At 44.4% G+C, this 24,163-nt stretch overlaps 1 protein-coding gene across 3 annotated transcripts in view; it reads left to right on the top strand.

The window, feature by feature from the left end:
• The first annotated feature begins 12,792 nt into the window (after nt 1-12,792).
• SLC39A5 (solute carrier family 39 member 5) overlaps nt 12,793-24,163 on the top strand; it is a 21,121-nt gene continuing 9,750 nt past the window's right edge. The window contains exons 1-6 of one of the 3 annotated variants that reach the window (XM_025165164.2): nt 12,810-12,898; nt 18,538-18,873; nt 19,661-19,803; nt 20,346-20,777; nt 22,261-22,477; nt 23,593-23,767. In XM_025165164.2, the coding sequence (XP_025020932.1) occupies nt 20,356-20,777; nt 22,261-22,477; nt 23,593-23,767 (814 nt within the window). In that variant the 5' untranslated portion in view covers nt 12,810-12,898; nt 18,538-18,873; nt 19,661-19,803; nt 20,346-20,355. Of the gene's footprint in view, nt 12,899-18,537; nt 18,874-19,660; nt 19,804-20,345; nt 20,778-22,260; nt 22,478-23,592; nt 23,768-24,163 lie in introns of all 3 variants that reach the window. The other 2 variants (XM_025165163.2, XM_015887675.3) reach the window with 2 other exon arrangements.

The following is a 24,163-nucleotide window of genomic DNA, read 5'->3' as shown; positions in this document are numbered from 1 at the left end:
ACCACCTGTCAACTAGATCCATGTTCCTCCTGGCTAGTTAAAGCTTCCCGGGAGGTGACATGTGGGTGAGTCCAGGCAATGGTGAATTCATCCTTGAGGGAGGGGGTGTTTCCAGCTGCCTTTAAGGAGGCGCTGGTGCACCCCCTCCTCAAGAAGCCATCACTGGATCCCCCATACTGGACAATTTTCATCTGGTCTCCCACCTCCCCTTTTGAGGGAAGGTGGTTGAGAAGGTGGTGGTGTTGCAGCTCCAGAGGATCCTGGAGGAAATGGATTATCTGGACCCTTTTCAGTCAGGTTTCAGGCCCAGATACAGGATGGAAATGGCATTGGTCGCACTCATGGATGATCTCTGGTGGGAGTGGGATGGGAGTGGTCCATCCATCCTTGCTCTTCTTGACCTCTCAGCGGCTTTCAACACCATCAACCATGGTATCCTTTTGGGTTGACTTGGGAGTTGGGAGTGGGCAGCACAGTTTTGCACTGGTTCTCTTCCTTCCTCCAAGGTCGATCCCAATTGGTGTTGACTGGGGGCAAGAGGTCCAGCTCGCGGCCCCTCCTTTGTGGGGTGCCCCAGGGTTCGGTATTCTCTCCGCTCCTTTTTAACATCTACATGAAACCGCTGGGTGAGAACATCCATCACCACGGGATGAGGTATCATCAATATGCTGATGATACCCAGTTATACATCTCCATCCTGGGTGAGGTGAGTGATGCCGTGACCACCCGTTCGCGGTGCATCTTCAAGCAGAGCTGAGAAAGTCCACCCTGAAATTTTGAAAAATGTTTTTCTGCACAGTTGCCTTTTAGATGTTGAACTGCAGCTCCCATAGCCCCAGAAAGTATTGCCAGCAGTCAGGGATGATAGAGTTGTAATCCAACCCCAGGTCAGCCGAAGGTAGACATTGCAAAACTAGAAGGTTCAAAGTTCTGTCATTTTCACACAGGAGAGACAGAAGCTGCATTCCCACTTGCACCCAACTGTAGACCAAATAGGCCCAGCAACCTTTTTTTCTCTGCTGTGTCCCCATGACATTACGTTCATCTAACTCATAGCTCATGAGTGAGACTTCTCTAAGTCATGTGTAACCATACATTGTTGAGGTAGGGCTTTCCCCCTTAAGCTGAGAGCATCCAAAAAGCAGTTGGAAGGTGTATAAAATACCTCACTACCTCTTAGAGGGATGCCCAAGAGCCATAGGGATCAAAGAGGAACTGACTGGTAATCTCTGGCTGATGTAGGCACATCCTTTTCCTTCTGATCCCTGGCCATTCTTACCAGTTTCTTTGACACTCAGAACAAATAACCTGGCTCAAATCGGCTTTAATTCAAAGGTTATGTGTTGTACCTCAGGGGTTCAAAAAAAAAAAAAAAAAAAGCAAAATTGATTCTACAAATCCTAAAATCCATCAATGTCAGTGTAGATGGCCTGTAACAGATTTTGCTCAAAAAGAGAAGCATGGGGGCACACCTCTATGAAAGGTTGGCAATTTAGAAAGAAAACACAATATATTTCATTACAAATCAAATTATATAGTACAAAACTAGGAATATTTGATCTGTGGCCCCTGGGGCTGCTGTCCAATTGCTTGCTGTGATGGGCAACTTCAAATTCCTTCTCTTACCCTTCTTCTGGTTTATCTTTAAACTGAATTTATACTGGGCACCTCTTTGTAGACAGCAGGAGAAGGCAATTCAGTGTGCTTTAGATATTAAGAACCTTATTTCCCATAATGTCCTGATGGATGGCTGAGGATTATGGAGGTTACTCTGGGCTGCCAATTTGCAGAGAACAGTACTCTGTAAAGCAGGGCATATGGTTATTCTAAAGCAGAGGGAGAAGAAGCCCTCTTAGCCAATTGGTATTAATTCTTCTGTCTATGTCCAGAAAACCCATCAATGGGCTTCCACACCCCACTGAGTCTCGCTGACCTAGAGAGTGATGGATTCCAAATCCAGCAGCCCCAGGTAGCTAAGTGACAGGTGAATAACCTCTCACTTAGGACACATCAAGAAGTTCTTATTACCATGCTTTGGTCTAGCACCTAGGCTGCTGAAGATCATTGGCCCTGCTGCAGTGATTTTCAATTGTTCAGACATCAAGGGGAACAATGTATTTTTGGAAGTGGCAGTAGTAACTTAGGGAATGTTCCAAATATTCTGAGTTTACATACTGAGAAGATTCGAGTAATCATAGAAGGCTGGTTCAACCCCGGCTTTGATGTTGACTCTGTTAAAGGAAAATAAAAGTTGTCCTATTAAATGAGGATATGCTAAATGGCTGCAATTTGAATTACTGACCCAGACCAAGTTGAACCAGTTCAAAAGACCCATTCAACACAAATCTAGCATGTGAACTTTAATTCATTTAAGGGTCAATGAGGACATACAATTTATCCTCCAGATCCATCGTGTAAGTACCATCTTTCCCAGCTAGCCGTGGTAACTGGTTGAGCTAACTGGGGAAATTCAAATTTGGATGGCAGCTGTTGGGGAAAGCTGCACAGGTTATAACCCGTGTCCCTTATCTCAGAACCAAGCTAGATAATCTGCAAATTACAGCAGTTTGTGTTTCCTCCATTCTTTTTTTTTAATAATAATTTTATTAAATTTTAAAAACAGAGAGATTAAAAACTAACAAGAATTAATAATCAAGAAAAAGGGTAGAGGAAAAGAAAGAGTAAAGAGAAAGAAGGAGAACAGAAGTGCAGAAAGAGAAAGACACAGAAATACAAAAAAAAGGGAATGACTTCTGATTTCTTTTACAGCAGATATAAGTAAAATATACATTAAACTCTTACTCTAGGATTACAACTTAACATCCATTTTTTCCTATAATCTATTAATTTTACTAATCATCAAATCCATATATCATAATTTAATTTTTTTCTGTTTCCAGCAAAAAGTCCAAAAGCGGCTTGCAATTAGCCTTAAAATTAGTCAATATTTTTTCTCTAATCAAAACTGTCAATTTTGCCATCTCAGCTAGCTCCATCAACTTTACCATCCATTCTTCCATCGTAGGTAATATCGAGCCTTTCCACCTTTGAGCATATAACAGTCTTGCTGCAGTTATCATATATAAAAACAAAGATCCATGTGATTTTTCCCATTGCTTATCCATCAGCCCCAAAAGAAACACCTCTGGTTTCGACTGTATATTAATCTTCAAAATCTTCTGAATTAGTATATATATTTGACTTCTTTCTTATATTACTTTAATTATCCTGCTTTTTGCTAAATTTTCAAAGATTTAATTACTTTAAACCTCCACACCTTCCCAACGTTTATTGTCCCCCCCCAAAATAAAAATACCAAGAGAAATACTTATCTGCTGTAAAAAGAAGCCTCTCTTAAACTGAAGAATAATTGTAACCCAAAAGTGCTACAGAAATGGGGATCAGCCAGTTCCAGTGTCCTTATACAGGCTGCACCTCAGCCACAAACAATGATGTAATCCTCGTCCCCCAGACATTCCACCCATGAGCCGCTCACAAAAACTTCCGTTTTTGCGATTTACTCACGAGGAATGGCTGTCCAGAGATCAAATAGGTTGATTTCAAGTTTCCTCCTTTATCCGAAAGCACCCTGCGATGTCCAGAAAGCACTGAAACAGCTGAGGTGCCGTCTCCACTCTCCAAGGACAATCAAACCACCATATACACCACCGGAAGCCCATGTTTTCCCCATTCTATGGCTGCTAAGATCCCATCTTTGAATCATGTGTTTTCATTTCAAGATAAATGTATCCATTAGTAGCAGTAGCAGTTTCCCTCCCCTGAAAGGGAATAGCAACTTTGGGAGGGGAAATGCTTGTTTTCTGCTTTAATAATTATGTATTGGCATTCTAAAGTTTTCCAGGCCTACTGACTGTGATCAAGAATAGAATCTTGATGACCTCATTAGGGCTGAGAAGCTAAGCAGGCTTAGGTTTGGTTAGAATTGTGATGGGAGACAACAAAGGAATAGCAGAGCTGTAGATTAGACTGGGAAGATGAAAAAACATCCCAGAAGAAAGCAGTAGGCAAATAATTTCAATGCGGTTGCCAAAAACATTCTATGGATGCCTCCATGAAGTTCCAGGTGATGAGTTTGACTCTAAGGAGACTCTACTAATGAATATCACTTTGGTTTTGGAATTAGATCTCACATTGTCAAAACAACCCTTTTAAAAAATGTTTGACTGCAGTCCTGAATTGAACATCCAACTGTGAAAGGAACCTGGAACTTGGCAAAATGGAAAAAGCAATTAAATATTTAAGATGAGCTTAAGATGGATAACTTTGAAAACACATTTTTGTAGAAGTAAAGCAAGTCTGGGAGTCAAATCTCTTCCTTCTTATTGAGCACAGGGAGTTTCACTTGCATTTCTGCATCTGTTTCCTACATAGGGGATAGCAGAAGCTTATTTCTGGATACAATTCAGAAGCTGTTCTTACTTACTGTCTGTTAAAATGAGTAAGAAAATAATTAATTTTATTAGATACCAGATTAAGGTGTAGCTATAGAGTTAACTTTATTCAATGTTTTTAGAGCTGTAACTTTAGCTATTCTTAGAAATAATTTTCTAGAAACATTGGAAAAGAGCTATTCAGGAGGGTTGATGGTGAATGATTGGATTCCAGGACTAATTAATCATACTGATTTGATTTGATTTTTGATGTTATTTTTGGTTTTACTGTTCTTTAGTTCCTATTGAGGACATTTTAATTTGTATGCCTTGGTTTGCATGGCTTAACTACTATTCACCACTGAGAGTTCGTTTTGATTGCAGCAGATACACATTTGATGAATAAGTAAACAGGTGAGAATTTATATCATCAATAAAAAGTTGAAGGGACAGATAGGACTGAAATTGGCTGAATTCACTTGTTCCTGTCTTGGAAAATTATAGATCATAAAAATACGTAGATGGGCTGATTCTCCTCTTTTCTTTGTGCCGATTGAATGGGATTAATGTTATTCATCCAGCCAGTTCTACTAATATAATATGGGCAGGGCTGTATGTTGTTCATCTAGTATCTTCAGGATGAGATCTGAATGATCTCCCACATATATGTAATACAAGCGCAATGGGATTGGCCCAGAGGTCAGGGTAATCTGACCTTCTATTCTAGAGCCTTATAGGAAGATTTCAAGATGAACTTGAGTGCCCGAAGTCTCTTCCACCGAAACTGCTTACAACCTGTACCAAGGGGCATGGTCTGAGCCTGGCAGTTATCTACAGTCACTGTGACTAGTATTTCTATGCTCCACAAATCTGCCTAGTCCTCCTCAAAATCCATTTAAGGAGACGCCTGTCCACAAATTCAGTGGCAGGCACACAACCGTCTTCCTATCTGCTCAACATTCTTGTCTGTCCAGCTATTCGGCTTCAAGTGTGCTGGGTATCGATAAAACTGTATATCACCTGCCTGTGCTATGTAGAAATAACTATATCAGGGTTGAAGTAATTTGTGTGTAGCAGTCTGCCCTGGAAATTCTTCAGAAGGGTGACTCAGGATTCTTTTAAGTTCAGATAAAGGTATGAATTCATGTACTGAATAAATAATTCCCTACAGTTATATAATCTAGCTTCTTCTCTTCCCCCACTCTACCCTGTAGCAACTTCATACTACGGTCCACAGTAGGTGCAGAGGTAGATGAATCACATGGTGTGAACCATGTAGGTGCTTAATCCACAACTATCATCAAAATGCATCTAACTTAGAGCTGATGCAGGATCCGATTTCAATTTCCTGAGAAGGATAGAAAACCATCCCATTCATGAACATGCCTTTGCTGCCCCATTATCTCTGCTTTTAATCTTTTGAGGCTTGAGGCTTAGTATGCTATTTGGATCTGAAAAGGCCACAGGGTAAGGTTCCTGCAAACCAGAATCTGTCACTTAGAGCAAGTTTTTGTCCCAAACCCCAAATTGCAGACATTTGGGGTTTCGATATCATAAATCTTGTTTAAAACATAGTATTATGGTGGGGAGGGGAATTAAAGATTAGCTAAGTATAACGGAAGGAAACAATCATGGTTCAGTGTTGTGGACATGTTATGGATTGTTCAATTCACCATCAGGTGGCAGTACCATTCCAAGTGACTACGATATGACTACAGCATATGCCCACTCTCAGACCTCCGTTTGTCAAAAGCACTGCCCGCAATGGAGATCAGCCGTTAACACAACTGCCTTGTCAATACTGGCCAATTTTTAAACTCAGCTGACAATGAATAAATCTGCAGTGAAATAAAAGGCCAGAGTGTCAGAAGGGAACCCAGTAAAACCAGCAAACCTTGTGGCATCTGAAAGACTAAGGCATCTGTTGCAGCCTCACATTTTGTAGATTACAACTTGATGAAATGAGTATTGCTGCTGAGTACAGGAAATTGGTTAGTATTTAAAGTGCTGCACAACATTTGTGGTTTGAGGATAAAGGCACTACTTGTGAGATTTTTTGAGGGTCAGATTACTTATCCCCAAGCACGATCAAATCACGGTATCTCCTACAGAAACTCACAGGTTCTTTTTATTTGGTTACTGAAATGCCAAGCAGCCTTGGATCTTATTATTAGGGAATATCTCAAGAACATTCTGCTCCACTGGGCCACTGATTCTTTTGGTCAAGGGCCACACTTTCTTTCCCCCTTTATAACCTTCTGCAGAGGGCACCATGGTGATGCAGTGACGTTGCTCAAAGCTTTCATCCTGGTATATTTTTTCCCTTGTGGGGAGTGAAGAGTTGAAAGGAAATATGTTAACACACCTATTTTCCTAGGGTTGTCTGTTTATATAATTAATTTTTAAAAAATCCTAAAATTGTGTCAGCAACTTTTTACTCTTCACCATTAATTCAGCATCATGGTAAGTTGAGTCAGTGACTGCGGGGTGCAAAAATGGGACTCATAGCCAAACATGAGCCTTGGGCCATGGGTTGTCCACCTCTATTGTACATCTTCTCTGAATTTGGAGATGTTTTGGTCCAAATCCCCATTTTCTCTGATAAGACATGGCTGGAATGTGGAGTTGAGATTCTTCTTGGGAGTATGTTTGCCCGGGAGGGAAGAAAAGATTAGGAAGGATCTTGTAACTCTTTCCAAATATCTGAAGGACTTTCATGTAAGAAAGATGAGATAGAGTAATTTATGTTGCTCCAGGGCAGGAAACTAGGTGGCAGTTGCAGGGAAAAATATTTTCACTAAATCAGAGGAGAATTATACAAATGACAGCATTATTTGTCACTGAAAGAACTTGGCTCAGAAGACAATGGATTCTCCTTCATTAAAAGTCCTTAAATGCAGGCTGGATGACCAACTCTCAAGGATGCTTTTACTGTATTCCAGAATTCCTACTTTGAGCAAGGGTTGGATTAGATATCCGCAGGTTCCCTTTCAACTCTAATATTCCATGCTACCAATCTGCCAAGTGGTTTTAAAATCTTGCCCAGCAATTCTCTTTTCTTTTCTACCTCCATGTTTACTCATGCTTAATGTTCATGCTGTCTGGGGAATTCTGGGAGTTGGAGTCCACACCTCTTAAAGTTGCTGAGGGTGAGAAACACCACAAGAGAGAGACAATGCCTGGAGAAGCTGCTCCAAAGATCCCTTGTTTTGCCTCTTGCTCCAGCTGCCTTATCTGTCTGAACACTACTTGGGGATGCAAGTCTCTGAGGATCAGCCCACAAGTCATTGCAACAGGCATGGTTTCTGGACAATCCTCCCTCCAGACCTGCTTGCCCACTGAAGGAGACAGGTTCCCGAACCAGAGCTGAGTGCTATTTAGGCAGAGAACCTACACCACGCCAGCCTGCAGAGGTTAGCTATTTCCTCCTATTCCCCCAAGATGAACCTTGTAGAAAACATTGATCTGAAGTTGTTGGTACCTTTGTAAAGTAGAACACTCCACTTTGAACCATCAATAAATATTTACCTGTTATATCTGATTCTTTTATTAGTTCACAATGGCTACTTTTGGATGGAAAGACCTTGTGCTTCTGGTTTTTTTCCCCTGTTCCAGGCTACATGACCTTCTGCATTCCAGGATTGGGGAGGAGGGTGTGTGTGTTGTGTGGAACTTGTGCAGATGAGTGTGTCTCGTTTGTTCCAATTACACTAGGCAGTAGGTGCTGTGCATCCATTGCCAACCTTGAATAAGCACTACGAAGATTTCCCCTCCTGATGGAAAAACATGTTTGCTTGACTCCTACATGTAGCGCTGGATTGAATACAATGCTCCATCACATGCACACAACACACTGAAATTGCTTGCTGGGAAGAATGTTGTCAGGACTGCATGAGATAATCTAATACAGTTTCCCTAGCTAGTTCCCTCCAGATGTGTTGAGAATACAACTCCCCAAATTCCAGGTCTTTGGCTGCTTCAATCCTTCCAACTCTAGACTTACTTCTGATGTGTTACGGCTGGCCCTTCTGGCTGTTGTTTGTTACAATGCATTCTGAACCCAAACAATGTCCTGCTCTTCCAAGGCTGAGGAAGCTATTTTCTGTTAAGGGCTACATTCCTTTGGGCTTGGTGGTGGTAGAGACTGAACACCATCAGAGCATGGGGTTGAATCTGCAGCAGACAGGTCAGACTCCACAGAAGATGGACCCAACCATTTTTACTGCCTTTCTGCCATATTTTTTCTCCCTATCTCTCTGCCCCCAACACACCACCCACTGTCTTCCCACCCTTAGGCTGCCAAGGAGGAAGACCGGTCAGTCTTGGCCAAAGTTTGGAATGATCCCTTATTGAGAGACGTAGATTGCCTACCTTGTTCTTTGCCTCTTCCCGATGTGCTGTGAGCCACACAAGGAATTCCTAAGTAAATATGGGCCTGTTGTTCTAGGCAGGGACGAAATTAAGAAGATGCAAGCTCCAGATTCAAAATGCCACTTTTTTATGCCTTCCCCCCTGCTCCCAACTCCTGCATTTTATAGCAGCCTCATAGGCAACGCTAAGCGAGGGATGGTTTTCTTGGCACTGACTTAAAAGCTGGGTTTTGACTTGGCATGTTTTCTGAACCATGCCTGCCGTGGTCAGTAATCTCAGTTTATAGCTTAGCATATTGCACATATTGTGCAAATCTAGCCAGCTGTGATTTCTGTCCGCAAATGTAACCAACTCATGGATATTAGCTCTCCGTGCAGCCTGTGAGTGAAAGGGGTGGAATGGCAAGAAAAGGTGGTGGGGACAGCCAACTCTTCCCCCACCAGATGCCCAAGCCCACATAGCTGAACTGGGTGACTCGAGAACTGACAGGGCTCCTGTTGCTGGCGCCTGGGAGCCAGCCTGAAAAAGAGCTGACACACTTGGGGAAGTGGGGGGTGCAGTGATGTAGGAGAAATCCAGCTTCACCACACAGCTCACCCAACAATTACCAACTTCAAGAACACGGCCACACAGCCCGGAAGACCCACACCAGCCAATAACCAAGTCCCTTTTTCAGACTACTTTTAAATATGGGCCTATCACTGTTCTGGAAGAGGGTAAACCCACATCTAAAAGTATCTCCAAAAAGAGCCAACGTGTTGTTGGCATGGTGGCAACGAGATGAAGTAGAAAACCGTCTCCTACGCTGCACCCCGTGACTACCCCCTCTGCAGCCCTCTGTTTTTAGGCACATGTTTAGCCCTCTTTTGAACAGGGCTAAAGCCAGAGGTAAAAATAGCCCCAAGCACCTGAAAGGTGCAGCAGGGATGATGCGGGGAGGCTGGATCTCTCCTGCTTCTCCATCCCGCCTGCTGCTCCTCAGGCTGGCTGAGGGGCACAGCCGCCCCGCTTCTCCTGCCGCCCTTCCCAGCCCTGGCAGCCTGCTCAGAGAGGAAGCAGGAGAAGCTGCAGGGGAATGGGATGGAGGCTTCCCAGTCAAGCAGCAGAGACTCCTGGCTTCCCAGGACAGGCCTCTCCCTCCCTCCAGGATCCATGGGCTGCGGGAAGGGGAAGGACGGGTTCCCAACAAAACACCGTATGTGCAGATAAGCCAAGAGTCTTAGGTGCCCTCATGCACCCACAACGTCGCCTTCGGCTTATCCGAGGGTGGGCTTATCCGTGAGTATATACGGTAATACGTTTTTAAAGCACCCGTATTTCCCGTATATATTCGCGTATAAGATCATCCGCGGATAAGCCGACCCTCGAATTTTTAACCAAAATACCGTAAAAAATGAGGCTCGGCTTATCCGCGGGTGGGGCATTCTTTCCCGGTTTGCGGGAAGCCCCCACCGCACTACGGATCAGGTTTTGACATCTGCCAAAACTCGTTCCAGCCCCAGCCAGACTCCGTGCCACCAAGAGCCTCCCCGCCGACTGCTTCCCTTGACGTGTCCCACGTTGCATCCGTAAGGACAGCACCGCTCTCTGCGGGTTCGCGGGCAGGCGACCCGCGCCGGCCTCCTCGCCGGCCAACTCCAGGACTGGAGGAGTGCGCATGCGTGGGCCACGAGGGAGAACCCCCCCCTCCGCGGGAGCATTCCCCAGGACGAAAGGAGATGCTTCGGCGTGGCGGGGGGGGGGGGCAGGAACTGCACTCATGAGCAGTGTAAAGGGCCGGAGGCGTAAGTGTTCTGTAAAAATGCTTCTTGTTCTTTCTTTTGGGGCAACTACCCAACGCTGATCAGAAGGCGTGCGGGAGCATCTTTCCAGATAACACGTGTTATTAAAAGGCACAAGCTTTTGTGAACAGTAGCTCATTTCATCAGATCTGATCTAGCTGCAACAGATGCTGCCAGCCTCTTTCGGGGTTTGGGCTACCACACAGTAACCCGGCTTCTACAATGAGAAGCCCCCCAACAGGTCCTGTGCCGAAGGGATGCCAACCAGTGCTACTTTCCAGGCCCTCCCTCCTTTTTAAGGCTGGTTCAAGGACTCAAGGTAGAACCATTGACTAGCTTAGGAAGATGAGGACTTTTCGTAGTGGGGCACCCTCAAGACCACCAGATGCTCTTGGCCGTTTCTTTGCAGCGCCACCTCCTCTCAGCAGCGCATCCCAAGAGCCAGCGTAGAATTAAGCAAGTTTCTAGCCCTCAAAGCTCCGAAAATAGTTTATAAAGTCTATATGGTCAAGCGCACTTGGCTAAGAAAAATTCCCCAGGAGGGACGGAGCAGGGTTTCCAAAGATCAAGAGGTAGCTGCTGATTTTTCCACTTACCTTGCACATTCCTGTACCAAATTACACGAGAAGCAGGAAAAAAACGCAGGATGGTGAAACAGTGATGGTGTAAGAACTGAGATACGAGCCAGAAAGCACCTCTTTAAATATTGCCTCTTTTGCAAATTCACTGACTGGACCAGCCTTTGGCGAGTTGCCTTCTTTCGGTCTCCTGGGAGGATTGAAAGCTGCCTTGGAGCAGGTGGCGAAATGCTTCACTCTTCTATCCCGGGCCTGCCTGGGAGTCCACCAGTGGGTCTTCAGGGGCTCAGGTACAAAGAGGCCTTCTGCCTGTTACCTAATCCGAAATCGCGGGGGGTTGAACATGCCCAGAGAAGATGCTCTGCCACTGACCTACAGTCCAACTCCTACACGGTCCTCAGAACAATTATACTGACTCCTCTTTTAGCACTGGCATGAAAAATGGCCAAGATAATGTACGTGAAGCATTTACAGTGTTATGGAACTAATATAAAACAATATAGAATCATAGAATTGTGAAGTTGGACGGAACCACAAGGATCACCTGATCCAAGTGCAGGCAAACCTCCTAGCCTCTTCTTTAAAATGAGCATCCTCCATATATAAGTGTTCCAGTGTTGTACCGCTCTTACCATCAGGAAGAGTTTCCTTATATTTAAGTGAAATCGAGATAGCTGCAACTTTTCTACCTGCTATTTCTGGTTCCAGCTTCCTTAGGATAGCTATACATCTACTGTATATAAATTAGATTTAGCTTTACAGTATTTCCTTTTCTTTAATCTCCGACCCTCAATTTCTTTTGCCTACCACTTCTCTTTTTCTGCATTTTGCCTAGTGCTGCTTACCCCCAAAGGGAATAGCAAGATGGGCCCACATATATGTTTAAAAGCAAGCATGTACAACACGATATTATAGAAAAAGGGTTCCTGTCTTGGCCCACACAGTCCAGTGTCTCAGTTGGGACACTAGAGAACTTTATATGTCTGTGGTATGTGGCCTTCCAGAAGTGACTAAGCTGCATTCCTGGTGTCCCTCAAGCAGTTAACATAACATGTTTTGCAATATCATAACACAAACTTTGCCCCTTACGTGCTTGCATAAGTCATTGCAACACAAGTATAAAAGGTCGGAGCTTTGTGACGTCATGATGCACGTTTTCTCATTTTGCCGTCATTGTGACTAGTGTGGACATCCATGGCTGGAGCTGCTGGGGGTTGTGTTCAGCAACATCTGGAGAGTCACAGGTTTCCTGCCCCTGTCCTGGGACCAAAGCCATTGGAAAACCTGGGTGGATAGGTGTGCCACTAAACTGCCTTTGGCTCAAAGTGAGGCGTGAAAATGCTGAGTGTGTATTAAGGGTGTGTTAGTTCCTCTTCATGCTGCCCTGCTTTTAATATCCTTTGAAGTAGGGAGAAGATGGCCATCATTTTATATCTCTTCTGTGCCCAGGACATTTTAATCCACGATTGGTTGCTTTTAATGTAGAAGGAGAAAAGTTGGGAAAAAGAAATGTGGCAACCCCATATCTTCTTTCTCTCGGCTGCAGCTATCAAGTCCCAGGTAACCCTTTGATTTCCATGCTCCTCCCTGGTTCTCCTCAGCTGCCTGCCTCTGAGTTGGCGCTCCCAGGTTCATCGAGCAGTGTTTGGGCGGAGCCAGAGCGCCCTTTAACCCTTCCAGGTGTCAGGCAGACAGATGGACAGACAGCCCTTCAAGCCCTGGAAGCGGCAACCCCTGCCATTCCCAGATGCCCAAGAAAGAGGCTGAAGCAGCTAAGGTAACTCTCCTGGACATTTCTGCCAGCTGTAGACAGTGTTCTTTCTCTGGATCGCCCCCTAAGAATGTATTCAAGGTCCCTGGGATTTCCGTTCCATCTACAAGACGTTCTACAAGGGATAGAACATCTAGGTAGATGTGTTCCCCTCCGAATATAACAGGATTGACAGCTCCTAAGGATCTCATGGAAGACCCACGTTCTTTGCGTCCATTAAGCTTCCAGCAGAAGACTTGGTGGCTCTGGAAGACCCCCCAGCCTCCCCAACCCTCGTTTATCATTCTTTCCAGCAGCACCCCTTACATTTGCTGACTGTTCTAATCAGTCTTGTCTAGCTGTAGCATACAGGGGGAACTTTTTACCTAATCGTTGTATAGAAAACAGCGGGAAGTATATCAGCTGTTGCTTGATTTTTGCAGTCACCAAGCGAACGTGATTGTGTATATGTGAATCGTTAAGGACTTGCTGCTGATAGGATGACTATCATGAATTTCTGTTATATGGGATGGGGGATTTAAAGTGGAGGAGGAAAAGGTTGAATGGGAACTCTGAGCCATTCTGCCCCTTGTGCTTTTGCATTTACTATTGCTTCTCCAAGTGATATTTCTGCTCTGGTCTTAAAATCACGTTGCAAAGTGAGGGGAGGAGGGACAGAACAGACTTGCAGACAGAATGGGGCAGGCAGCCAGAGAGTTGCCTACCATCCTCCTTGTTGGCACAGCCACTTACATTGCCCCCCAACTAGTTCAAAAATACAGGGTCTGCTGCAGGCACAGAGTTCCCCCATATAATTGATGTCCTGCAAATAATGCAAGAAAGCACACCACCCGTATGAAATCTGGGTTTCCTTAACATACTACAGCCCACAATAATAAGAGCACAGCAGTGCAGTACATCTCTTCCAAGTGAGGCTCGAGATCAGTTACTGCACGATGATGCATCAGCTTCCTCAGCGTGTACAAGGCTTGTTTGCTCTAACAGACATGCCAAAAGTCTCCAGGAGTTACTCTGTGTTTCCAACAGCTGTTGGCTTCCCTTTTTAAAGATTTGTGTTCAATGCTATTTACTGTACTGCGGGCTGAGAACATTGCTAAGAGCTGGCATTTGCAGGCTAGGAGTTCCCAGGTGCTTTCTAGTCCTCCCTGCAGACAGGAAAAAAATGTAGGAACTTGAATAACCTGGCCCTGTGCTCCTGATATAAACAAAGGCTTCTGAATAATCCTATATGTGTCTGCTTAGAACAGTGTTTCTTAAACATTTTGCTCTCAGGACCCTCTTCCCACTTTTAAAAATTATGGAGGACCCCGAGATAGCTTTTGTTTGAATCAGTTACATGTATAGATATTTACCATATTAAAAATTAAAATTGATGCCTTTGAGGCATATCTATTTATTGAATCATGTAAACATAACATTAAACCCATTAGATATTAACATGAATAAAATATATTTTCATGAAAAAGCCCTCTATTTTTTAACAAATAAAGTGAATAAGGAGAAGAGTGACGACGTTTTCAAACTTTGCAAATATCTTCAATATCTAGCAAATAATTTTGATTTCATGGACCCCTGAGCAGGTCTTCGGGGATCCCCAGTGGCTGTCTTTAGTACTATAGCCCCATTCCTTCTTTCTGACTTCACATGCTAAAAACTTTTCAATTGTATCTTTTGATACTACGCAATGCTTTCTTTTCCCAGGGCTATAGCTTTGTATAATAGGTAATTAATGTAGTGATTAAGGTGCTGACCTGGAAACCAGGAGACTGTGAGTTCTAGGCCTCGCTTAAGTGTGAAAATCAGCTGGGTGACTTTGGGCCAGTCACTCTCTTTCAGCCCACCCCACCCCACCCCAGAGGGTTGTCGTTGTGGGGAAAATAGGAGGCAGGAGTATTGGGTATGTTTGCCTCCTTGAGTTGACCAATTTTTTAAAAAAAAGACGGGATAAAAATGTAATGATGATGATGATGATCATCATCATGATGGTGTGCATTGAAATATCACTGAAATATTTGTACTCGCATTGGCTAAAAAACAAACCAGTCTACCTCTATGTCAGAAACCAGATATGAAGAAAGACAGGGACAATAAAAGAAAGAAAGAAACAAGAAAGGAGACATAGAGGAAAATGGATGTATCCTGCTTGATGATGTAACTTTGGGGTATTTACTTTTTATTTAATGGTTTTCTTAGGAAACCATGTTTGAGGACTGCAGTTTAGCTTTGATCTTCCCCCAGAAAGAAATATTGATTTAATAATATCCCTTGAGAGGAAAAATCTTTAGTTTTGTTATTCTCTGGATTTTTAAATGGTTGGCTTGCGGGAGAGAGATATTTGTGGGTCACCAGTTATTGTTGGTTTCCCGCATCTTCAGCTTCAGCCAACAAGAACCAAAGGCACGGAAAGTCTCATACAGCAGGGTTCCTCAACTTCAGCAACTTTAAGATGGGTGGACTTCAACTCCCAGAATTCCCCAGCCAGCATGGCTGGCTGGGGAATTCTGGGAATTGAAGTCCACCCATCTTAAAGTTTCTGAGGTTGAGGAACCTTGTCATACAGTAACTGGAGATCCTCAGGTTCCTCATTCCTACACATTCGGTAAAGTAATGGGTGAGTGAATTTTCAAATTACATGGCTTTTTTCATGAGCTCCAGTGGGTCCTATGATATCTCAACCTACCTAAACATCAGGAAAGAAGACCGTTCGTGTGGCAAAGGAAGAATGAGGAACCGGTGGGCCTTCAGAACGCTCTTGCATTTTAACTCAGAGTACCCCTCAACACAACAGCAGTGTGGTGAATTTGTAGTTCAGTCATTCCCTCAGCCCAAGCTACCTCACAGGGGGGTTGTCCTGGGGAAAAATAGAAGGAAGTGTTACGTATGCCACTGTGAGCTCCTGCACTAAAGGTAGGCTATAAATCTAATTGATAGTATTAATCACCAACATCATCATCTGGGTGTCACAAATTCCCCACCATTGCTACAAAAGGAAGTTTGTTTCCTTTTCTTTTTCAGGAGAAAAATTAGAAAGTACAAGATTTATTTTGAAATCCATTACTGTGCTTAATTCAAAATAGGTAAGGTTTTGAATCCCTGCGTAGCCAAGTCACTGTTGGGACTGCTGCCTTCTTTTTGACAGGACTCCTTAGCCTTTGACAACTGTGAAGCAGACTGAAATTCAGCAGCTGAAGCGTTACTGGTTGAATTGCTGTCTGACCTGTAGATATGAAGGGAAAGGGTTTGGGTCAAGAAAGTTAGGGACTTAAACAAAGAAAGGCAACTGGATCAACTGCTTTGAAGGCCCAACATAGCAGGAAGATCAACACAGCAGAAACAGCACAGCTTTGGGTTGGCGCTTTCCCTGCAGTAGAGATTTGGGGCCTGGAAGGATTTCTTTTTTTGGGGGGGGGGGTGCCTTCAAGTCATTGTTGACTCCTGGCGACTGCCTGAGCAAGGCTTTTCAGAAGTGGCTTGCCCTTGGCTCCTTCCTAGGGCTGAGGGAGGGAGACTGGCCCAAAGTCACCCAGCTGGCGGTGTGCCTGAGGCAGGATTAGAACTCACGTCGCCCAGTTTCTAGCCTGGTGTCTTAACCACCACACCAAGCTGGCTCCTGAAGAAGGATGTGGCCTTAGTTTTGCATGTCTAGAACTGTGCAAGGCACGACAGAAATGAATGATGAATCTGAGACTGTCAAGGTTGTCAATTCAAAGGTGGTCTTCCCACAACACTCAGAGAACCAAAACCTAGCCAAGCATATTTTAGCCCTAGCCTGTGGTGCAAAACTGGGTCATGCAAATCCAGTCAAGTGGGTTCATTCAGTTAATCATGGAAAAGGGTGTGGCATGAACACCACCAAAATAATAAAGGTGGGATAAAAAGCTAATAAATAAATAAATAGATAAATCCGTAGATCTGAATTTATAATAAGGTGAAGGATTGAAATCTCTTTGTGAGGGTGAGCGTGGGAGAAAAAGGGTTCATGTAATGCTGAAAGGGCCTGAGCATCAGAATTTTCAGTTTGAAAAATAAAGATAGGCAAACATGTTCTCTTTTTAACCCCACCAGTATTTTCAGAAATAATGACATTTGTTTTGAAATAAAGAGGAAGCAGTAGTCAGCCCTGCCATTACTACTGGCAAGGGGTGTTCTCATTCCAGTTCTCAAGATCTGAGTTTAGTATTTTGATAAGGGGCTATATTTCAATATAACATTCAGTTTCACCTGGAGACCCCTCTGTGTGGGGCTTTCTCGTTGCAGCATTAGAAGGCTTGCAACAAAATGTCAACATCTTTTCAGTTGGTGACTTTTATTCCTATTGATGCCAGAATGCTAGAAATGGGGCAAATGTTGGTTGCCAAACAAACAGAAGAAATGGATTTGCTTGTTCCCAGTTTCCAAGCCTTTACAAAAACATACTTCTGCAACCAAGAACTGACCTTTAATACATCCTGTTTGGCAAAGGACAAAGCTGTCTTAATTTTTGAGTGACTGGGTGCAGGTGAACCATTAACTCCTCCAGATAAACCAACTTGGTTTGCAAGACTAGAAACAAGGAATATTCCCACCCTTTTAACAGTCACTGTCTGACTCCATACAGACACCTTAGAATGCAAGGGGCCTTGCAGCCTTCCAAATGGTTTTGGACTACAGCTCCCATCATCATCTTTATCCATCTCCCAACCAGCTTGATGGGAATCGCAGATTACCAGTAGTTGGTGGGAGGCAATTTCCCATGCCTTAAAGCAGTGTTTCTCAATCTCAGCAACTTTAAGATGTATGGACTTTGGGAATTCTGGGAGTTGAAGTCTGTACATCTTAAAGTTGAGAAACACTGCCTTAGGCATAAGAATACACAGCGAGCCTGTCTGGATCAGAGCAAATTTCCATCTGGTCCATCATAAATTGTAATTAGCCAGATGCTTCCAGAAAGCTTGCAAGCAACAAATGAAAACTAGAGGTTACTTTGCATCATTTGCCTTCAAAGGAAGCAACTAGTATTTAGAGGTAGAGTGGCTGTGAAGCTAGAGGCTCTATTAAGTTACTCTGGTCCATAGCAGTTAATACATTTCTCCATAATCAATTTATCTCATCCCTGTTAAAACAGTCACCTCCAAGCAGTGAGTTTGATGAAGTGATTGCACAAAGAAATGCTTTCGTTCATCCACCCTAACCCTTCAACCGAACTGGCAGCTTCCATGAGTGTTTGAAAAGGGGAAATAGGTAAACAGCCTCAGCCGCAATCGGCTATCGTATGAGCAGCCCATCCACTTTTATTTTATACAAACTGCCTTTGGAAATGGATGTAGATGGCTTCCTCACTTTTCTAACCTGCTATCCGCCACGTGAATCCCCACTGGCCCTGCACCCATGTGTCCTGACTTAGCACATCCGGGGCCCATCGGGTGAAGGCAGGCAGCTCTCCCTAGCGGTCAGTGAGCCCTGTATCTCTTGCAAAGACCGAAGGGGTAGCTGTACACATGGAAAGAGACGCATATTTACATTTTGACCAATTACTCAACTCTTTTCCCCCTCCTTGTCAGCCCCAGGTCCCAAAACAAGGTGTTTGTTCCTACTTATCTCCCCACATTTCTGGGAAAAGTCCAAAAATCCTCTAATGCCCCCAATTCCCACCTGTTGTTTTACAGAAGGAGGGGCCAATGCCCAGCAGGCCCACCTACTCTGCTACAATATAGTCCACCCATCGCCCAGGCAGATCTAAACCCAGATGAAAGCAAAACTGCTCCAATTAAAAAGTCTGAAAAGTGCTGCTGTCTCTTAAAATCCGATATTATTATTATTTGCGCTGGAGCTGCTGTCTGACTGGGTGTTCAGTGCAGCTGGAGAAAACCAGGCACCAACCAAGACTTGACATAATCCACAAGCATCCGATCTGGAGCTCCATTACTCAGACGTTCAAAACGGTTGAAGGCTGGACAGCAATTCCAAATTTTATTCTAGCTGGAGCTTCCTGAGAGGGTCAGGTACTTCAATTATGTTCTTTAAATATTTGCTTCAGCCGTATTTATGTTTGCTTGTACAACTTTGCAGCTGCTTTCTGGAGGACTCATGAAACCTCTGGGTCAGGGAGATGACCAGGGCTTGTGGGGAATACTGCCTCATTAATTATTTTGCTTAAATTGTAGCTAAGAAATTGACTAATGAAGAAAAGGCTCCACTTAAAAATCAGTCTTTACCCCTGCTTTGGCTTTGCAATCCAATGTGTGGATTCTTGTACCGCACAAAGCCGTAATGTTATTAGTTTCCTTTTGGCTTAACCTGGTCTGCGAAGGTGATCCTACTGAGGTTCGTAAACCAAATTTCAGCAACCTGATCTTGTGGGGTGGAGCACTCTAGGAATCATGCAGGCTGCAGGTTGCCCAGCTGCAGATTAACTAAATATTACACAGAAGTGTAAGCGTAGCTCAGCTCATATGACCACCCTGAATATGTGTGGTGTGGAAAAGAAAAATGATGTAAAAAGTGAAACGCTGTTTTCATTCTGTTCTCTCTTCTACATTTCTCATTGTCGTGCTATTTTGTGCAAACTACCAACACCAGTTTTGCAGACCCTGCACGGCTTGCCAATTCCAGGTCCAATTTAAGGTGCTAGGTTTGACCTAAAAAGTCCTTCATGGCTTAGTGCCAGGATATTTTCAGGACCACCTTCTCCAGCTAGTTTTGGCCCAACCAGTTAAATATACCGAGGAGAAACTCTGCAAATCCCACACTGGGGGTGAAGGGCAAGAAAGTGCGGCTTTTCTGTTGCAGCACCAACCCTGTGGAGCAGCCTCGCTGCAGACATCAGACTGGCTCCCTTTTTGCTGGTCTTTTAGAAGCTCTTGAAGACCGAGCTGTTTCGGAGAACCTTCCCCTGATTTGATTTGACTTGATGTTGTCCTCATTTTACTGAGGTACAGTGCATTGTGTTTTTATTTTTGTATTTATATATATATATATATATATATATATATATATATATATATATGTATGTATGCGTGCATGCATGCACATGTGTGTGTGTGGGCATGCACGCACACGCAGGTGTGCATGCATGTATATTTCCTATGGAAATATAGGAGATTAATTTTGATTGTGGCAGTATTGAAAAATGTTTAATAGACGAATAAATAAATAATTATCAAGATTTAGTTGCACGCAAACATGGATCTGAACATGAGGAAATAATAAAGTTGTTTGTTGTGCAAGCCCAAATCCTTTAAGATCCCTCAAGGCGTTCCGTCAAGAACCGATGCTTAGACGGCGTCTCCTACTGCACTGGTTGAGAAGAGGACAGGAGGTAGATTTGCAAGTTCTCCTCTTGTGCCCAGTCATGGCAAGGACTTCCCTGTCCTAACAGGTGTTGGCAAATCAGGATCGGGTTCTCTTCCAGGGTAAGAGTCTCTTCCTGCTCTAGGCTGGGATTCTACCTCTGGGCTTTTTCCTTTCAATGCAGGCCCTTGTTGATGGACCAGCAGACCCTGAGATTCCATCTGGCCAGATTCTGGGTGGCCTGGCTCTCTCTGCAGGGCATATGCCGTCTTGCCCAGGCAGGGCCGCTTGACTTGCTGGCTGGCAGAGCTGCTGGGGCTCTGCCCGAAGACGCCACCCAAGAGCAGGGTTACTACTTGCAGCAGTTGTTTCGGCAGTATGGCGAGAACGGCACCTTGTCCTTCGAGGGTCTGACCCGCCTCCTGCTAAGCTTGGGGCTGGGGAAGGTGCAGGTGGTAGAGATTGAGCACGAGGAGCTGGGCCACGGTCATGTCTCCCATCTGGACATCCTGGAGGTCCAAGAGAACAAGCACTTGCACTCCCACTCGGCGCTGGACCACCTGAGCAAGACAGAGCCCAGGGCCAAGACTCAAGCGGAGAGTGTCACCCCCTCCAGGTGGGCCCATTCTGAAGACTGAAAGCGCACAGCGAGCAACCTTACAAAATGGCTGCACTGGGGAGGGCTTGCCCATTCACAAAGTAGCTGCCAAGGTGGGCGTGGCCAGTCACAAAGGATCCATTTATTGGAAGGTAAACAGGGGAGGGTCTTCCCCACCCTGCGGCCCTTCCAGAGGATTTTAGGGTACCTTTGCCTTTTAGTTCTGGGCAGACTGGATGTACTTCCATACAAAGCATCCGGGTGTAACCCTGGAATGTGTTTGTTTGCTAAGAATACCTCTAGGACCTCTGTGGAGCCCAGAGATAAATCAAGCTGATGCTATGGTTCTTTATTTTTAAGATTATTATTGGTTCTGGTTTATTTATCCTGAAGGAAAGAATCTGAAAAAAATGTTAAAGTCAGGTGGGGCAGAGACCCACCTGGCAAGAGCCAAGGGAGGTCTGTGACAAATTGCCAACCCTGATTCTGCAGCTTAAGGGAAAGATACTTCCGTCTGTACACAATGGAAAATTGCCAGCACATATTTCCATTGAAGAATGAATGAATTAAAGCGTTGTATTTGTTATGTTCTTGACCGGCAGCTAACATCTTGCACAGCATCTAAGCCCAAGGAAAATAAACATATTGCTAGCCTCAGTGTTCTGATCTTGCTGAACCAAGCAACCTGCTGAAATGGAGCAGTTGAAATATTTTGTGTTGCAAGAAGCTGAGACCTAGCAGTAACAGGCTTGCTTCAACCATTGCAAGAGGAAAAGAAGAGAAGAAGCAGCTCGTCTCTGTTGGCCATCAATTTAAACAATTTGGGCTAACATTAAATTGGGAGGAGATAGATAAATTCAGAAAAGATACAGGTAGTCCTTGTTTAGCAACCACAATTGGGACCAGCGACTTGGTCTTTAAGTGAAGCAGTCACTAAGTGAAACTGCAACTGTGCCTACAATCTCACTTCAGCTTTCCTTTGCTTTACAGACCTGCGAAGGTCATAAATGTGAGGATTGGTCGCAAAGTTACTTTTTCATCACCATCATAACTGCGAATGGTTGCTGTACAGCAGTCTAAACGAGGACTACCTATATATTGTTTGATTAGATTTTACACTAATAATTAAAAAATGTCATGAAAGGAATGCAATGTACGGATTACGCTTTGGGACTAGGCATCCCAGGTTCAAATCCCATCCTCAGGCACAGAAGCTGACTCTTAGTCCAACCTACCTCACAGGGTTGTTGTGGAGAAAAATAGAAGGAGGGAGAGCTATGTACACCATGATAAATTCCTGGAGTAAAAGCGGGGTATACATTGAAAATAATAATCATCCTCAAACCTGCAGCCTTATGTTATTTAGTTCTGTTTCTCTTCTTTCTTCTTCTTCTTCTCAGTGAGATTTAGTCAGCCGTACGGTGTCCAAACGGTTCCTTAACGTTTCAGTGAAATGCAGTCTTGCCCCATTGAGATGATAACTATGTCACATTTCCTTCAGCCCAGGATTCTCTCCGCTGGACCACACAATCCGTGCCCCAGTATCTCCTGCCCTCCATGGGGTCAGCCACGTCCTCAAGCCCAGCTCTGGACAAGGGCCAGAGCACTCCGGCAAGGGGAAAGAAGAAAGCGCCTTCGTGCCTTCCCGTTCTAAGCTAAGCCTTCTGGAGGGAGTCATTGCCTTGGATCACTCGGTCTTCAATCACCTGCATGAAGATGTAAGTGTGATGGAATGGAATTATGAAGGCCAGACTCAGGGAGGGAAACGTGCTCTTTCGTCTCCTGAGGGGCGAGGAAGAGGATGAGGCTGGCACCTCCCTGAGGAATTGACTCTGTTTTCACTGGCTGACTGTGGGAACTAAGTTTCAGTCTGGGAAGAGTCTTGCTAGAGGTCGTAGCTAATAAACATTGCTGGACTGAATCTGCATGGTCTTCTGGAGTTCCTTGGGCTAGGCCTGACAGTAAGAGGGAAATGCGCTGGAGTCATTCTCCAGATTCCCTGCCTTACTGGAGGAAGTGTATTGAATGGATTGGGCTGGTAGGGAGGTAGTCAAGCTATTCTGAATAAGCAGGTGTGGCGGGTGGTGGGGGAGAGCTTGTCTGGCTTACAAATTGTATTCCATGGTCTGAAAGGTGGAAAAAATGAACTGAGATCCTTTGTTTATACCGACTGGCCAGATGTTCCATTTGGAAAGAACCCGTAGCGTCTGTGCTTGAAGTGGGGCACTCAGTGCTGCACTCACAGTTGAACTGTGGGTGGGCAACCTACACAGGGCCTTCAGGCTGCATCTGGCCTTCAGGCTAATGACTGGCAGCAGGCAGCAGTTCGGTTACAACCAGTGATCCCCAAAAGGAGACGGTCAGCAGGGACTGACGTGAACCAATGCAACCTGTCATCTGTTTTCAAAAGCCATACTGTAAAAATAGCTGCTATTAAAATATGTGGGCATCCATATAGTCACATACAGGCCCAAACACACTCACACAGAAAAAGCAATGTTGTACAACTGGTGCAATATCCTACTTCTGCTTTTCAGGAAAGCTAGTTCTATATTCTCTGCTTTTTGGTTCACTGTATTTCTTTGTATCTCCCAGAGAAAATACAACGTATTTCTGATTTCCCATCCTGCCCATTTTCGTGACTGTAATTCCCCTCCCAAGTGTGGCAACAGTTTTCCACTTGTTTTAGAGCTGCCCAGGAGTATCCCAAAGAAATGGATCATGGACAATTGCAACGGAGGCCCGTTCCCCCCTGGTTGGAGGGCCGAGCCCAGGTTAGCCCCATTATTCATTCCTATTATAAACAGCCCAGAACTTGTTCTTCTTTCTCCAGTGCCTCAATGTGTCTCAACTGCTTGTCAATTTTGGCCTGAACACCGTCTCGAAGATCACCCCGGAGCAGTTCACCCTGCTGTGCCCAGCCTTGCTGTACCAGATCGATAGCCGTGTTTGCATCCAGCACTTGGACGATGTGACTTTCGACATGGCTGGGAGCTCCCTCTGGAATGGTAAGCCCTCCTGCCATTCTCAAGCAAAATGTTTCTTAAGTCCAGACTCAAGGACTCCCAAACTGTGGCACCTATTTTGGGTGCCACAATCAATGGATTTTGATGGCATGATTTTGAGCGGGGGGTGTTTGTTGTTTGTAGTTGGGGGTGGGCATGGGAGCAGTTGGCTTTCTACTTCCACTTCTACCCTTAATTTATCAGAAGGAGTAGTTGAAGATCCTGGATGTGGCAAATGGTAAATTGGGTGCTGGGAAGGGTGCGGCAGTTTCATAACCTCATAAAGATGGTATTTCTTAATGGAAAAAGAAACAAAATGTCAGTACATTATAAGTTTGAACAACTATTTGGGTGGAAATTGCAGAAGGGCAAATTTGCTTTTATATACATATACATATA

Source organism: Python bivittatus, unplaced genomic scaffold (genome assembly GCF_059951505.1).
Source record: "Python bivittatus isolate LINGU-HERP-01145 unplaced genomic scaffold, Pbiv_v1 ctg000220_np1212, whole genome shotgun sequence".
In the NCBI taxonomy this organism is placed as follows: Eukaryota; Metazoa; Chordata; class Lepidosauria; order Squamata; family Pythonidae; genus Python; species Python bivittatus.
The sequence above is the reverse complement of the archived record's forward strand: the minus strand, read 5'-3'. Positions and strand labels throughout refer to the sequence as shown.